General features: G+C 28.1%; 1 protein-coding gene across 1 annotated transcript; it reads left to right on the top strand.

Moving 5' to 3' along the window:
• The first annotated feature begins 218 nt into the window (after positions 1-218).
• LOC113376096 (NTF2-related export protein-like) lies at positions 219-611 on the top strand. Its single transcript, XM_026616022.1, has one exon. The coding sequence runs from the start codon at positions 219-221 to the stop codon at positions 609-611; it is 393 nt and encodes a 130-aa protein (XP_026471807.1).
• Positions 612-13,562: the final 12,951 nt, after the last annotated feature.

Here is a 13,562-nt window from a genome sequence, read left to right as displayed (position 1 = left end):
AACTCTACACTGGTTGGTGGTAATCATAGATAAAAAAGTATAAAGTTTGGTGGTAATATTTAATTCCTTAACAATTTCAAACAAATTACTAACTCCATTTCAATTTCTGGCACACTACGATTTGGCAAGGTGACAAGTGTTTTAAGGTTATGTTTCAATGAATATAATTGGTTTACATTATTGCAGTTTTTAAATAAAATATCAAAATTATAAAAATAATGGATTTAATGAAAGCTTGCCAAACAGCTGATAACTTCATAAAAATATATTACAAGAGAATGGACAAGAGACGTCACTCTATGTCAGAGCTATATTTGGAAGGGGGACTTTTAGTTTGGAATGGAATTCCAATATTGGGCCAAAAAACAATACAAGATTATTTTTTAGACCTACCATCTTCAGAACACCGGTTAGTGTCTCTGGATACGCTACCAGTCGTAGATGAAATAATTCGCTCACAGCCACAACTGCTCATATTAGCTAGTGGTGCTGTAAGTTACAAACTCAAATCCTCTGACGTGGTGCAAAGATCGTTTCATCAAACCCTTGTAGTAACTGCTCAAGGAGATAAATGGTATATTGTTAAGGATTCCATGAGGCAATATAGTTGATATGGTTAAACAGATTTTAAAATTCGCATATGGATATGAATGTTTAGGAATGTATGTTTCCTGATAAATAAAAAAATGGACTTAAAATATACGTTTCATTACTAAGTTATAATAACTATATATATATATATATATATATATATATATATATATACTAAAGATATTTATATTTTAGGTTGTATGGTAGTAAAAACTAATCCTTCTAAGCATCCTTTGTGGATTTGACAAAACTTCAATGCATTTCATATTATTCGTATTAACACAAGGATTAAATAAATTAATATTGAAAAAAATACGCATTCAATAATCTTTATATTAATTTTTTATAAGTTTAACACATTATTTTATAACCAGTTTTATGCTATACTTATTCACATTAAAAAACGGGAGATGAGTTACTTCTCTGACAGAGCTTTACCTATATTTTATTTAAACATTGCCAAAATTAAACAGTAATTATTACAAAAATATGCATATAATAAATTTTCGTAGTTGTTTTGCTCAAGAGACATGAGACAAATAATAGTTTTGATGTTAGTTTTTTCTGCAAAATTGTTTGGATTAGAAAGGTTGTCGGAATTTATAATTCATCCTATATATAGTTTCACTAACATTTAAATGATATTATGAAAATTATTTACTGTTTCAATTCAGAATTCATTTCATATTTTGCACACGAAAGCTGGTGCACTAATAGCATTGCACTTAGCAAACAATCTCATGTATTTCGATCAAACCTTATTAAATTTTGGCAACGCTTTCGTAAAGTGATTTTGCATACATTTTCTGTTATCTAATATATATATATATATATATATATATATATATATATATATATATATATATATATATATATATAGGTGGCGGCTTACAATCAACAGTTCTTACTGGGGCTGGATCAAGAAATAACAGAATAAATATCTGGCAATGCTTTAAAATTTTTATGAAGTTGAAATATGTAGAGTTATAATATTATTTTCGATTATTTGAAACTGAATATCCCTATTTGATTCTAAAACAATATACAGTATTGGAACGTGTTCGAGTTGGAATATACGTACTTCGATACCTTTACCTACCTGTATTTCTACGGACATAAAAAGGTTATCGCTTTTTAGTCACATACGCGCACCGCCATGGACCAAAAATAAATAAATATAAAAAATATATGTACGTTATATATATATATATATATATATATATATATATATATATATATCCATTCCTACCTGACCCTATGGTCATTTCTTGTATGACAACCATGGAGAGAACTCGATTTTCTCTCTCGGACCAATCAGACAAAACGGATGGCGGTGATGTATCGCATGTTTTTGCCGCATAATACACGGGGTGACGGATGCAATGGGAGAAATGCTTTTGAAAATATCGAGTAAAAATGACACGTAAAGCTAGAATAAGCACAGAGCCGCACTAGAAGGCTTAGATGGAGCATAGTTAAATGTGAACATTTCAGATATTAAACGATAACCTATGTTTTATTTCGCAATACTACTCGCGACACTATATATAAATATATCTCATATATATTTATTTATATATATATATATATATATATATATATATATATATAAACTTCAATTAACACCAGACAGCAAATTCACATACCTGCTGGTCTATCTAACTTCATACACATTGTGCCATCCATCTTACTAATTTTAAACTAATATTACCGTTAAATTTAAACATACAATTCACTACATAATATTATTTACTTTTGTACGTCTCTATTTTCACATCTAATTTCTAATTACTCGTTTGTTGCCTTTAATAACACTCTCAATGTTCATCTCTATATGTCATAATATATAATCTATTCACACATATACATTATTTTTTCATACATTCTCAAAATTTGAAAAAACTTAACAATATTTTTTTTTACTTCTTATTGTTTATTTTCTATATGTTATTTTAACTTGTTGTTATTGTTTTTCCTGGAGTGATACTAAATTTCAAAAAAATTGTGAATGATGACGCACAATCGTATTGAAACGTATAAATAAATAGTTCTTTATTTATTGTTTCTTTTATTTCGACGATTAGCTACAAATTAACACTCAAGTATATGTCTCAACGTCGAACAAAAAAACTAAATATTATATATATATATATATATATATACATACATGTGTGTGTAAACTAGGTGGCCGGCAACTAGGTTGTTTCCATAACAAATATGTCTAGAAAATTTTTAATATAGAAAATAACTTACTGATGGTGAATGTAGAAGTGTGTGGTTAAGTGAAAGCGGCAGCTAATACAAGTTAAGGGGCCGATTCTGCCGTAAAAAGACCAATGTTATGGCAAGGCTATTTTATGTAGCAGTTTTGTACAAAATCGTACTAAATACTGTAAAAAGCCATGTGGTTGCTTTGTAGTCAGGCGTTTTAGTTAAAAAAAAAACTAATTCTACGTACAAATGTCAAAAAAACGATTTTATGATAACTTATTTTTTGTGATATCGTTTAGTACATATGTGTAAAGTTCATTTTATTCGTAAAACGCCTGATCGTGCAGCAAATACATGGCATTTTGACAGCATTTAGTACGATTATGTATGAAAACCGCCACGTAACATAGTTTTACCAAAACATTGGTCTATTTCACGACAGAATTTGCCCTTATATAGATGGTTTAACAGCAACGCATGCCTCACATAAATGTTCCTGGGACATATTAATAGTCATTGCAAGTGTCCGAAAGCACTTAAAGCAAAGAAAATTGATCCCATGATTCAAATAAAGTGTTAAAGTGTTAAAGTCGAACAACAGTAAAGCAACAAACACACATATATTATTAGATTATTCGAGATGTATTAACAAAATGATTTATTTGGCCACCACCACGAATATTCAACAAAAGATTAATATTTGTGGCGTAATTTCCATAAAGCTCCAGAAGTTTAAGGATAAATTTTTAGGCTTTCTATTAATCATTCTAATGAACAAAAATAAAATAAAATTTTAGATCAAGATTCGACTCTGCTCAACATTTCCTTGTACCTACCTATATATAAAGTTTTCATTTTGCAGATCTACGAGCATGCAATGAGTTTTTGACGTACTTAGACTATATCCATTATTTCCTATCACTACAATTCATCTTCGGTAAATCGACCAATGCACTTACTACATATACTTTGGCACGATTATATATATATATATATATATATATATATATATATATACATACGTGATTTTTATTTCGAAAATATGTTATCCACATGACTTGAATGAAGCAGGAAATCTATTTCAATCATTTCGAAACAATTCGAGCGAATCTTAACTTAATATGCAACATATTTTGTAAGGATCAGTTACCTTCTTGAAATTTTTTGTAGTTGATAACGAATTTTTAGAATATGTGTGTGTTTGTTAGTTGATAACGAATTTTTAGAATATGTGGTTAGAATAAATTTTCAAAAACTTTCTTTAACACTATGCAAGACTTTATTGTGTTAAAGTCACGGGTTTGAATTGCAAATTTACTTAATCATGAAATAAATATAATAATAATGATAATAATACTTAATCGTGTATTTATTAGTTAATACAATATGTTATTTAATTAATGACAAAGGTAAATATAATATTAAGGTAAATAAAACATTAAGGGTAAATAAAATATTAAGGTCATGTGAAAACCTTGCCTTTTACTTTGATCATTTTTTTAGCTCGCTTCGGATCGATGAGGACTTCTTTTATAATTGTTATTGAAACAATTTTGCCAAGTTACAGCCCATTATGAACTATAGTAACCTTAACCCTGATTTTAAATTTAAATTGACCGGGCTATAACCTTAATTTATATTTTTTAAAACGTTAAATATGTAACATGTTTTCAAGGAATGAGTTTGACTACTTTGAAGTTTTTGTTAGTTTCACACTAATTGATAGAATTCATTGTGATATTTTACGAAAACATCGATGTTTAATTTAAAAAGCTTGGTAAAAATTTTGCAAGACTTCATCGACTTTCCGAAATGCAAATTCTACTTAATAATATATCGATTAGTTAATATGATTTTTTATCTTAATATTATTTATGGCATAAGTATAATTTAGATAGATAGTCGTTATAATTTAGATAGGTAGTAGATTTAACATATATGCATCCCTATGCATTATGTGGTGTATTTTCAATAATGCCATTACCTGTCTTCTAAAAAAAATGGTAGTATTGAAGATATCTTTTCCTTCGTAGTTTTTATGATCATAAACGTGTACAGTTTATACGGTTAAAAACATGTGGTAGCAAAAAGTCAAAATTTCACATTCATTTTAATATTTTATTAAAAGTACCTACTATTTTTTTATCATTTGTTTAATGATGTAAATGTTGCGTGTTTGTGTATGTAAATTATATTATAAATTTTTACATAATTTAATTTTTTATCATACATTTTAGCGCGTTAAGCTTATCTCTTTTTGTGTCTATGAATACCATTTCTATATTTATTTTAATTTTAATATTTATTATTTAAGTTTTGATATGGTTATTATATGCATTAAATAGTATGTCCAAATACAAGTTTCTCGCATTATAATTCATTTCTAGATCGTTTCTCGCGTTATAATTCATTTCTAGATCGTTTCCCGTAAATTACGTCTTTGATTAAGACCATTAATGATAATTTCATAAGCTGCCTAATGAATATGTTTGAGATGGGCAATTAATTTGATAATTAACGCATAATGTTTAAAATTATTACTGCTATGCTCGTTTAAATTTTTATAAAATTGTAATAAATCCACGCTTGGATCGACGTCTGTATTAAATTGTTGGGTAATGAAAATAAAATTAATATTTATAGTTATACATTTTAAAAGTTATTGTCTTATTGGTTGTCGCTCAGCGAATAAATTATGAAACTGCATATTGTGATACTACTCATTATGATATTGAACTGTCTCACTATAATTTATGTATGTATGACCTATTGTTTTTTAGCTGTGATGAATGAATAAGTATAATTATATTTTATATATTGCTACCTTTACACCCCTTAAATTATATTTTATATATTGCTACTTTATATATTGCTACCTTACAGATTACTTAACTATCTCTATGCATTTTCGAGCAACTTTTCCACTTGGCTCCCAAAGCCAAAATAAATAGATAAAATTGTCCTTTATCAAAAGCAAGTTAAACAGATTACTTAACTATCTCTATGCATTTTCGAGCAACTTTTCCAACTTGGCTCCAAAGCCAAAATAAATAGATAAAATTGTCAAAGTATTGAAGTTCTGTGTGAATAAATACTGTTTACGAGGAAGTTTCAAGACTATCAGATGTCATTGGGATGTTTTCCATTCGGGACGATTTGATGACCTCGCGCATGTCATATTAAAGATTATCTTTACATTTTGAGATAATCCATATCACAGTTATTGTTATCGAGCAAGGCTGTTCTAAATATCCTTGGATGATTATTTATTTAGTAATTTATTTAAAATATTGGTTGTTTTTGTATAAAACTTATGAAAAGAAATCGCGATTGTTAATGAGAAATTGATTTTGTATGCGATTTTAAAATAATTAGATTTGATTCGTGTTTGGTGTTAAGTGCTCTGGATTCTGTATAAATAAATATTTATATATAATATATAGATAATTGGCTATTTTAAAAATTTATTAATCAATTTAAGTATTTGCATTTATATTTTACAAAATTTTAAAATGTAGGCAATTAGTTGCCATAAATACTTTTTGTTTTGTTTGAACAGCTATCAGAACTTAAAGGGCAAAAACTAATTGAAAACATAATTATAAATTATCGTATGTATCTATGAATAGATTCTGTTTTAAATTGTTGAGAATCAAGGTATTCATAAATTTATAAATTAACCCCTAAAGGGATCATTATGAAATTAACCCTTAATTAATCGGTTCTAGTATTCTTGAAGAAATGTTTAAAATTTGACATGTTTTGCTAAACTATCGTGTTTTTAACTTAACTTAGCTATTGTCACAATTTCTGAATTGTCAATTATTTTTATAACTTTAAATCGAATAGTCAATAAAATAATATTTTATCTTAACATTATTTACAACATAAGTATATATAGATAGATAATTAATCTATAATTTACTAATTTACTCAAATCAAAATCAAAATCAAAATATCAAAGTTTTAATGTTTTATTGTTGCATTTTTATATTTAATATGTACTCATAAAACCTAACGGATATCTTCACCCTTTCCTCACTTTTTTATCATAAAAACATTTGTACTTACAAATTACGTATTTATAACTCAATGTTGGCAAATTCTTGCCATAAAATAATAATAAAATAAGTTATTTTTAAATTATCGTATCTACCTTTTGACGGATCGTGTTCTGATTTGTTCAAAATTAACGCAGCAGGGGATTTCATTAACAGAGCTGTGGGATTTCAAACAGAGATTTCGATACCTGCCTCGAGAAGCCTGGTGTCAAGCAGTAGTGACATCGATTTTTACTTGGAAATATGGCAATGTGTTTCGAAATATATGCATCAATAAAAAAATTGTCACTATTGCAGAAATTGTAATAATGAAATGTATCACAAAGAGATAGGTCAACTGTTTTGGGTCGTCTATAAAACCAACATAGATCAGTCAATACATCAAAAGAGCTTGCAGAACCCTCAACGCTTAATTTCTAATTGCTGTTTACGCAATTAAAATTAAAAAAAAAACAGAATTAATACAGGAAGGTACCCTTGTTAGTTTTTGAATTAACCTATTTGTACATTAATATTTAGAATTAACTTGCTTCATCAATTTTTTATGCACCCATACACAACACACACCGGCCTATATGTACCTACATCCATATGTACAAAGGGTGGTCCTTAATATGGACATTTTCGAATTTCCTTGCTCCCAAGGGCTCAAATGGTTCCAAATTGATAAAAAACGATTCTCTGAAAGTTTTAGTTTTTTATATTAAATTTTAGACAGTGCGCAATTCAATCAAACTTCGTATGGAAATAGCATAGAAAAAATTTTGAGAATTAGAAAAAAATTTTTTAGGTATAGCTTAGCGACAAATGAATTAAAAGTGAAAATTTGTGTCATTTTTTATTGAAAATTCGATGCTCTGCAAAAGTTTTGAAGACTTTTTTATGCTATTTCCATTCAAAACTTTGAATTGCGCTCTATCTAAAAGACAATATTAAAAGCAAAATATAAAAAATTGTTTTTTATCAATTTGGAACCATTTGAGCTCTTGGAAGCGAGAAAATTCGAAAATGTTCATATTAAGGACCACCCTAATATACATATACATATATACATTTAAAAAAATATATATGTACCTATAAGAATGTGTTCATGTAAATGTGTAAGTATATACATTATTAAAATTGCCAATTTCCGTTGTTCGTACGGTTTCTTGCGCATTTTTCAAGCAAAGCTTTGAACACAAGAACTGACTCCGCTTGGATTCTTATCTACATTATTTATCACGTCGCGGGATTCCAATCGGATTCTGGCGTGGCGTGCCGCCTGCCCGAAGGATTAAAATAAGCGTCGTCAGGTTATTTGGCCGAGAATTCTCACAAAAGTCGCGTGACGACAAAAACAGTACAAATACATAAACTAAACGCCATCGTGGTGGTGAATTCATTTATTTACAACAGCTCGTGATCTAATTAATTCGAAATAGAGTGTTACGTGATAATTGTTACGGAACTTGTCATTTATTCTATTTCTGTAGTTGTTGAAAATCTTTTTTTTTAATTGTTTCAAAATCAAGTAAAGTTATATTTTTAACAATAGTATTTGAAAGTAGAGGGAAAAAGACGTATAACCATCCATCATCTTGATTTTTACGACGTTGCTATCGGGAAATAAACGGCATTGCTTAAAAATCCATAACAAAATTATTTTTTTTGTTGTTAGTTTTTTTGGTTGTAAGCACTGTTATTTAGTTTACAAAACCTTAATATAATTTTTACTTATCTTTTAATTCAACAGTCAGTTTATATAACTTCTATGAAAGCTCACACGTGGGTGGAGTAAAAGGGACCACCTGAATCTTCACCCTGGAAAAAGCGTAAACAATAAAAAATAGTTAATAAAAGGAAAATTTATTTTAAAAAAGCAATATTACAGGAGATAAGTTAAATAAATACTTACTTCAACTCGGATGGTAATTTTTTTGGAAAATACTAAATTAAGGTTATATCTGTAAATACTAGATCGGTGTTGTCTTTGTAAAAATGTACCCATAAAACTTATATTTTGCATTGGTTCAATAAAGAGTTACATTTTGTACACTGCACTATATTTATTACTATTAATATATTTTATACTGCGTACTTTTCAATTTGTTTATCTTCTGAATTTATTTTTCTGGTTTAATTAATCTCTCTTTTTTAATTTTTTAATCTCCTTTTTTAAGATCTTAATTTTTAAATAGTCAATGTGCAGAAAAACAAAATCAAACAAAAAATGGCTGGAAAACTTAAACAATGAAATTATATATCGCAAACGTAGAGACAAATATTATATTTTAAAATTTTCTAAAATTCCTTTTTTATATTTATTAACCTATATACCTACTTCAAATAGAGTATGCTTATTTATTACTACCCCTTTTAGCGCTTAGCCTAACATGCATCTCAAGTTCTATCATTCCAATCCTTTGCTTTGTTGAAACGCATTTGTTCAACTTTCCAATGCATTTCTCCGATATGTCTTATTGAGAATTCCAGTTTTGTTCCAATGATCGTAGTTTAGAGCTTAGGGCAACGGTTTTCTCGGCTGATAGTTTTCGATAAAGCCGCACGATGGAACCACACGCCGGAATGAGTTTCTCGTACGATTTGGGCGTGGCGCATCGGGTGCACCCTGCTGCGTTCCCGTAGTGGGAGAGCCGAGTTTAGTAAGGGCCTTTACTAGAGTGTGTGACAAACAGTATGAGCTATGAGATGATTTTGTGCAAAGGAATAAATATGAAATGCATTGCAAGTGCTCTGAGCTAACAGGGAAATTCAGAACGAATTGTCAAAGAATTTAATGAAATTATTTGTGACCAGTTCTTTTTAACATTCTTGTAAAAAGTTAAGCATATTGTTCAATGGATTTGTGTACCCTTCAAATCTAGTCCTATTAGTTTACTAGTTTTGCAGAACACTGATTTAAATGCTTATAAGAAAATTTGAGCTACATGGTCAAAAAAATTAATGAAATTATTCCTTACGAGTATTTTTTAATTGATTTTGTGCAAGGGAATAAATTATGAAGAACATTGAGCTAGCAGGGAATTCAGAACAAATTATCAAAGAATTTAACGAAATTATTTGTAACCAGTATTTCTAACATTATTGTGAAATTTTAATCATCTGGTGTAATGCATTTTCTGTACCCTACGGCGATGGTTATTACTAAACCTGATACTATTACTATATGGACTAGTTTTGTCAGATCAATAATTTATTCAGAAGTAATAAGAAAATAAGAACTGAATAAATGATTAAATAAATTCATGAATTATTATGATGAGTATTATTATCATTATACTAGTATAGTATACTATACCAGTATACTAGTTTATCAGATCAATATTATTATTAAGTAAGTGCTAATAAAAAAATTTACTAAATGTACGAAGAAATTACCGAAATTATTCCTTACCCTATCCAGTAATCATCATTTTAGTAAAAATTGAAACAAATTCTATAATACATTTGCTAATAAAAAATTTACTAAATGTACGAAGAAATTACCGAAATTATTCCTTACCTATCCAGTAATTCATCATTTTAGTAAAAATTGAAACAAATTCTATAATACATTTACTAAACTAATAGTTTACTAGTTCAGCAGATCAATGAATTATTTATCAAAGAATTATTGAAATCCTGTTTTTCAAAAATTATGATTTATAATTAATAAATTATAAAGAAATTTTTTAAATACTCCAAAATGAATATTCTTATCAGCCTGCTGGTTTATACCATTACTCAATTATTTCGTGCCAACAAGGTACTTTGAAGCATTTCAGGAAACTGGTTCAAATTTTGCCCGCCTAATTTTGAATACGTTTGAAAATAAAATAAGCAACAAAACTAATTTTTTTACGTTATATTGGGTACCTGCACCAAACTTTACTTACCGTTATATCTTTGGCTTGTCTATTAATTTTTAATAATTAGTTGATATTACACAAGATAAAATTGTTCTTAATATTATGATAATTTCTATTAGTTCAATTTTGAATTGATTTGATGCTTAAACAAAAGATATTCATAATCACATACAATTGAAAAATTAAGTGTGACTTTTTATTCGTGAAATGTATCAAAATATTCTCATACCTAGACATAGGATGCTACTTTCATAATTCGCACTCAAGAAATTGTAATTTATAGAAACTTGAAGGCATTTTTTAAACCATTTAATTGATATAATTTATTAAATTTTAGTATAGTACAGTAATAGTGTTATATTTTTATTACAATATTTTAATGTATAGTACAATAATAGTGTTATATTTTTATTTCAATATTTCAATGTATTCGAAATTTTATATTTATAAATGCACTGAACCAATCCCTCCACCAATAAAGCCATGATGCACTACTATTCTGCACGAGCATCTTTCGAGGCCCCTTTAGCATCGGAATCAACTTCTATGAATACACTATGTTTAAACTAATATTCCCAAAAACCATATTTCCTCATAATACAAAAACGGACACGTCAAACTCGAATTCGGCCATGGTACACGAAACCTGATCACACGACACAAAAACTAGAACCAAAACTGGAAATGTAATCTTAAACAAATGATTCGGTTTAATTTAATAAAACCGATTATTTATGGGTTATAATGCACGCATAGCATTGTTAACAGTATCCGTTTTGTTGTTTTCTCGAAATGTTTTATTCTTTAATACATAATAAGCTTCTAATACAAATTTACGAACATGTTTTTCTGGTACAGGCGATACGATTATTCAGTACCACGTACATCCAATATTTTATTACAGTACGATATGAATAAGTAAATTCATTACATGCCAAAAAAATATTACATTTTCTACAACCCGTGTAATTACATATCAACTCTATTATAAAAACACGTTACATTGTGTTTCTCTATAAATTTAATTTCTTTTATTATGAAACGTAAGGTTTCTCTATATTATTATATAGTTCCTGTTTTCGGACAATATGCTGTGCTGTGTTACTTATTCATGCAAGAAAATATTTTTGCATAGTTATGAAAAAAAGTTTTGAAGTATTCAAATATCTCGTACAGAACGAATTGGATGGCTCCGAGCGCGAACATATAGGGGAGCAAGGGGTTATATGTAACAAGGGTAACTAGTAACAGGCGTTTTTCAATAGGTTTATAAACGATATTAAAATATTTTTTTGTCTCCATTAGACATGTAAACCGTTCTGCATAATATTGTGATAGCTACTGTACCGCAGGCCGACACTATAAACAGAACTGTGAAGGTTCGTCATTTTTGACAGGTAATATAAAATTGATCTATCATAAAATTTTGGTTTGCAGTATTATTATGGGCAAACTTTGAATTGTATATATCTTATTTTGTTTTAAATTTATCAATCTTTTATAATGTGTAATGTTTTTTGGGATTGCTAAATTGTTTAAATAAATATCATCATGGTTATGTAAATAAATCACACTTAGGGTTTGTTGAAACAAACCCTTGAGGCTAGTTGTACCATACAATAATTATATACAGATTCAAGTGAAGAAGATTGGATGGGATATATAGTTAGTAAGATGTGAGTACATTTAAATAGTATTAAGGGAGACATTATATCTGTTATTTGTATTATTACAAATTGTATTTTACGTTGAATTATATTGAAAATTTGTTACATTACACGTAATTACACGATTTTTCTTAAAAATAATAGAAGAATAAGTTATCAGCAGTATTTTTGTAATATTTTATCGTTACTACTTACCTCGGTGGATGTTACAACTAGCCCCAAACGCGGGGTAAGTTGCAACACCGCACTTTTTCTAGAAATTGATGTATTGTGAAATAACAAACAACAGTTGTGAAATTATTTTTACTAGATTCTATAGAGGAATAGTTACATCAACCATCCATTTTTATTTCGTAGAAATACAATGAGTAAATCACGAGATATATTTATTAAAAAAAACTGTTACAACAAGCCCCTAGCTCCCCTACTCTGACGCAGATGTTATACTTACGCCGCGGGTTCCGACGAATACAAGTATTCTCGATATTAACATATTGGACTTTGTAATTTCAACTTTAAATTGGACTCTAAGAAGAAGAAGCATTTACTCTGTGCAACATTTGTTTTTTTTTTGCTTCATTCCGTCTTCTCTTTCGACAAAAGTTGAGCAGAATGCGCACGTGGAAAACGAACTGGTTGCTGCATTATTATAGAAAATTTTATGGTCCGTTTTTGCATTACGTCTTATTGAATATTTTATCTTGATTATTTTATGGAAATTCTCATTTCAATTGTAATAGTCTTTCTAGGGGTTTGATATGTAGATTGAAAGAATGCTTTCGAAACGTGATATTTAATTTTATGTAAATGGGTTATGCGAAGTTATCAAATAAAATCATATAAATTATAAAATCATATAATATAATTTTTCATGTATTTCAAATTGTAAGGCAATTTCTATTCATTACTAATTAAAAAATAGAACTTTATTTTTGCACTTGCCAAATAATTAATTGAAACTAAAGTAGAAAATTATAATATGTTAAAAAATAATTAAATACAGATAATTTTTTTAAATGAATATATACTCTAAATGCAATAGATATCAAACTGAGTTAACTGTTAGAGTTTAAAAATGTACATGCATGAGAGTATAATTATAATAGTAAATTATATTTATTCCTCCTTATATTTGTTCTAGCATTAATAATAAAGACTTAATTCTCTGGAGTAATATTATA

This window comes from Ctenocephalides felis, unplaced genomic scaffold (genome assembly GCF_003426905.1).
Source record: "Ctenocephalides felis isolate EL2017-DRISC unplaced genomic scaffold, ASM342690v1 CF-g0.4_SCAFFOLD_01886, whole genome shotgun sequence".
Lineage (NCBI taxonomy): Eukaryota > Metazoa > Arthropoda > Insecta > Siphonaptera > Pulicidae > Ctenocephalides > Ctenocephalides felis.
Note: the sequence above shows the minus strand (reverse complement) of the source record. Positions and strands in the feature narration are given on the sequence as shown.

Excerpts from the sequence above, each read along its gene's own strand:
- LOC113376096 (XM_026616022.1), top strand. The coding sequence starts at position 219 with ATGGATTTAATGAAAGCTTGCCAAACAGCTGATAACTTCATAAAAATA.